General features: G+C 51.0%; 1 protein-coding gene across 1 annotated transcript in view; it reads left to right on the top strand.

Moving 5' to 3' along the window:
• Window positions 1-3,555, top strand: part of URB1 (URB1 ribosome biogenesis homolog) — an 85,910-nt gene extending 82,355 nt beyond the window's left edge. The window contains exons 38-39 of the mRNA XM_023741298.1: window positions 543-1,142; window positions 2,450-3,555. Of these exons, the coding sequence (XP_023597066.1) occupies window positions 543-1,142; window positions 2,450-2,649 (800 nt within the window). The 3' untranslated portion in view covers window positions 2,650-3,555. The remainder of the gene's footprint in view (window positions 1-542; window positions 1,143-2,449) is intronic.
• The last annotated feature ends 1,283 nt before the right edge of the window (window positions 3,556-4,838 follow it).

Raw genomic sequence — 4,838 nt, 5'->3', positions numbered from 1 at the left:
GGACCAACAGCTGCTTGTCCCACCTGGCAGTGCAGTGTGGGGATGGGGGTGGGGACCAACAGCTGCTTGTCCCACCTGTCAGTGCAGTGTGGGGACGGGGTGGGGACCAACAGCTGCTTGTCCCACCTGGCAGTGCAGTGTGGGGATGGGGGTGGGGACCAACAGCTGCTTGTCCCACCGGCAGTGCAGTGTGGGGTCAGCACAGCCCAAGCTGAGTGAAGCCCTGGCACGGCCGCTTATGCTCGTGTCTCTTTCCGCATATGTGACACAGGGACAGTAACGGCAGCCTCCTGGTCAGGTGGCTGTGAAGGTTAAAGGGGTTGATTGTAGTGGCAACACCCACCGTCCCAGTAAACTTCAAGCACCTGTGTATTGTCTGCACAGGCGCGGGTCGGCTTGCATGGTGCCACCTGCTCAGGGCACATGCACTGCCCCTCCCCGTGCCCACGCCCCGCCCATCTGTGGGTCTGTGTGGGGAGGGGGCACGGGTCCCACTGCTCCCCCTTGCTGAGGGCTGCCCTTTCTCTCTGTGTGTGCGACAGAAATGATCAAGGAGAAGAACAAGCCCGTGGGGCCCGCCCGAGCCAGAGGCCCCCGGGGCCGAAAGAGGAGGCCTGGGGAAGCAGAAGAGACAGTTGCCCCTGAGCTGAAGGCGGCCAGCCTGGACACCTGTAGGGACCTTCTGAGGTCCATACTGACTCACTGGGAGCCTGTGTTCCCCGGCCCCAAGCCCTCTACGGAGGCCACAGATGGGGCCGCCCCTGAGAGCGATGCTCCAGGCCCCGTGCATGCCGTGGCCTCCCTGGCGGCCAGCTGGGTGCTGCGGACTGTGGCCGAGCACCCACCCACCAGGGCTGAGGCTGCTGGACTCCTCAGCTGGCTCAAGAGCCACATTTTGCCGCAGCCAGTGGTTGTGGCTGACCTTCTCAGGGACAACGTGGTGAGGAGTGGACTATTTAAGCTATACAGCCGGCTCTGCAACGCGGAGGGGCTGGTGGGGCCCGCACAGGGGGTCGCCTGCCTGTTCAACACAGTCATGATGCAGCTGGTGGCCGCCCACGTTCCCGTGGGGAGCCCCTTCCACCTGGCCGTTGAGGGCCTGTGCCTCACTTCTCTGACGGAGGAGGATGAAGCCGCGAGAGGTAAGGTCCCTTCTTTGGATGGGAGCGGGCAGCTTCTGGTCCTTAGAGCCCCAATCCCCTTTGTTTACATGCCGAGGCAGCCCCTTGCCACGCGTGGCAGCTGCAGAGGGCTCGTCGCTGGCACTGAGCAGGAAGGAAGAGGACATCTGTGTGGAGAGAGGCGCCACCTCAGGGCCTCCTGCCAGCCAGAGGCTCTCCCGCCTGGGCAGCTGTTGTTTCCCGTGCTTGTTTGACCGTGACCCAAATGTAGTTATGTTTCACATCGGCCACGTGCGTGTGTGTACGTGTGTAAGTTTTGTGTGTGTGTGCACATGTGCATGTCTGTGTGTACATGTAAGACTCGTGTGTATGCACATGTACGGGTACGTATGTGTCTCGTGTATGTGCGCATGCGAGTGTATATGTGTATGCATGTGGTTCTCGTGTGTGTACACATCTGTGTGTATAAGTGCATATTTGTATACATGTGTGAGTTGTGTGCACGTGTGTACATGTTTGTGTGTACATGTGTGTAGGTGTGTGTACATGTGTGGTGTGTGCGTGTATGTATGTATGCGTGTGTGATTTTTGTGTGCACATGTGTGTATACGTATGTGCACGCATGTGTGTGTGCATATGTGCGTGTATGTGTGCACGTATATATGTATGTATATATGTATGCATGTAAGTCATGTGTATGTACGTATATGTGTATATGCATATGCACATACAGTTTATCTGCTCAGCCTTTAGCAGGTGATTCATGAAGGTGGGAATGAACAAATGAATGGCTGTGTGAATGAATGAGCACCAAATGCTTTAAAAAGCTTGGGAGAACAGGAGGGAGGCTGAAGTGGCCACGGACACCCCCAGACGCAAGGGGAATAGGGGCGGGCAGGGCCAAGAGCCAGGGCAGCTGAGCTCACGGGTAGCAGAAACGACCTGCTTTTTTCTCCTCTGTCCACAGTCCAGAGATTGGGCCTTTTTGCCCATGAAACCCCTTCCCAGGGCCACTGAGGAACTGTGTAGAAAGGGTCTGTGAAGCTGTTCTCTAGGCTCCAGCTTTGCTTCTTCGTGTGGGTGGGCAGAACCAAGCAGACTTAGGGATCCACACACGTTCATCAGAAAAAAGATAAATTTTAAAATGAACAAAAAAAAGATTAATGCAGAAGTCAAGCAAAGGCAGAATGAATTTTTTATCCATGCCCTGAAGCATGTGGCGGTGCATCGTGGTGCCCGGCAGAGCCACTGTGCGTGGTGGGGTGGACGGCTCCCTTCAGGCTGTGCAGGTTTACGCCTCACGGCCCTGTTGTCTGACCCTCCCTCAGCCGCCGCCGCGTTCCTGGTGTCTCTGTACATCAAGGACCTCTGGCTGGGAGCCCCGCGGCCAGACGCCCTCTTGACCCACATCCGAATGATCCATGATGCCACAGAGGAAGCACCCAGTGGTGGTGAAAGAAGCCGGGCCCCGGAGGACGCCATCCTTCTGCTGTGCAAGGACGTTGCCGCCTCCACCACGGATGCCTGATTCCCGATGCCCACCTGGCTGGTGCCACAAGCACCAGCTTCTAGAAGTTTGGCTGAGTCAGGGATGTCATGGAGGCACGTGAGAGGAAAACCACAGTGCACTGACTTGGTTCCCTGACAGGAAGAGCTGAGAGGAAGTTGTTTATTTGGCCAATAAGTAGTAAACTCAGGGGACTGTGTGTGAAGTGGTCAGTTACAATAAGTGTGAGGCATTTGGGGGCCGTGGCTCATCAGTGCCCTTTCTCTTGGGGTGTCCTCGTTCTTCAAAGACATTACCTCAAGTCTCAACTTCTGAGTGCTTAAGGGATACATGGACATTAAGACTAAAATGGCTCGAAGAGCATGAAGACAGGTGTCTAAATAGTCTTCTTTCTAGAAGATGTCATTTCAGAAAGTTTTGAATAACTTCTCAAATAAGTTCCTGTCAGTGTTTATTAATTATTTTGCTAAGTAAAAAGGATTTTACGCTAAATCCTCAAAAGTGTAAAGTTGATTTGACCTTTGCCTGTATTTTTTAAAGTTGTGTTTCAAAGAGGAGCACTGTGACTTTTATAACTTCTTGTAAATAAATGTCTATTTTTGTAAGGTTGTTGTGTTTTTCTCTAATTGATGTTAACAGGCTACTTTTACCCCACAGAGGCCTGCATTTCATAGGTCAGGATTTGACTTTTAAAGGTTCGTGTATTAATTGTTGTGGGAGCAGACAAAAGTCAGATATGACATTTCATGAATTTCACAGGTAAGATTCCACAGGCTTTCCCTCGGCTGTTCTAAAACAAGTGCAGCTCAGCCAGGTGAACACGGAGTCGATAAACATGATAGAAGTTTCTACTTCCTAGTTCGTGACAAGGTGCCTGGGGCCTTAAAAGCTTGCAAGGGCCCATCCAAGGTACAACTGGTCTCTGTTCACCTGGAGCAGCAGAGGACGAAGGAGAGTCAGGAACAGGAGGAGGACATGGAATGTGCAGCTGATTGCCTCCATGAACAACCGCCTCCTTTGCCATGAGGCTAGAGGAACTGAATGGTGTCCAGCAACTGGTACTGAGTGTTTTGATCAGAGATTCCATAGACAAATCCTGACCAAAAGGGGGAAAATGCAGAACAAAATTTCAGATTTTCATCGACTCCAGACTTCAGGGTGGATGAACCCCTGAAACTATTGCCCTGAGATTATCTTTAAACCTTAAACCAAAAATATCCCCTGAAGTCTTCTTAAAACCAAACAGTACTCTAGCTTAATTGGTAAAGAATGCCTGCCTTGAGCATTGTGCTCTTTTGAAGAACTATCTGGGATCAAATTGACAACAGCAACCCAAAAGGTTAAATAAGAAGCTTAGGGGCAATGAATTTATGTTAATGGAGGAGGAACAATTTGGAAAAGGAGGGTGAAGATGGTTGCATAACTTGAATGTAATCTGTGTCACTGAATTGTACATGTAGAAACTGTTGGTGTATGTTCTGTATATATTTTCAACAACAAAAATAAATTATTTTAAAAAAATTACAGAAGTAATAGTTGAAGCTAAAAAGTGACATAGTAAAGATTAGTGAATTAACTTTTTTTTTTTAATTTGTGTATATTTTATTTTGCTACTGTTCCCAAAGCAAACATAAGCAGTTGCATAAACAGGTTAAGTGTACAAAGTAAACCCAGTGATATTTGAATCTCCTGTCCTACGCTTGTTTTTGTTGTTTGCTGTCGATTCCAACTTAGTGACCCTTTGTGACAGCGTACAACTGCCCCCTCATAGTGACCCTATATAACAGAGTAGAACTGCCCCCTCACAGCAACCCTGTGTGACAGAGTAGAACTGCCCCCTCACAGCGACCCTGTGTGACAGCATAGAACTGCCCCCTCACAGCGACCCTGTGTGACAGCATAGAACTGCCCCCTCATAGCGACCCTGTGTGACAGAGTAGAACTGCCCCCTCACAGTTACCCTGTGTGACAGTAGAACTGCCCCCTTCACAGCGACCCTGTGTTTCAGTGTAGAACTGCCCCTTCATAGTGACCCTGTGTGACAGAGTAGAACCGCCCCCTCACAGTTACCCTGTATGACAGTAGAACCGCCCCCTCACAGCGACCCTGTGTGACAGAGTAGAACTGCCCCCTCACAGCGACCCTGTGTGACAGTAGAACTGCCCCCTCATAGTGACCCTGTGTGACAGAGTAGAACCGCCCCCTCACAG

Source organism: Trichechus manatus, unplaced genomic scaffold (assembly GCF_000243295.1).
Source record: "Trichechus manatus latirostris isolate Lorelei unplaced genomic scaffold, TriManLat1.0 scaffold00177, whole genome shotgun sequence".
Taxonomy (NCBI): Eukaryota; Metazoa; Chordata; class Mammalia; order Sirenia; family Trichechidae; genus Trichechus; species Trichechus manatus.
Note: the sequence above shows the minus strand (reverse complement) of the source record. Positions and strands in the feature narration are given on the sequence as shown.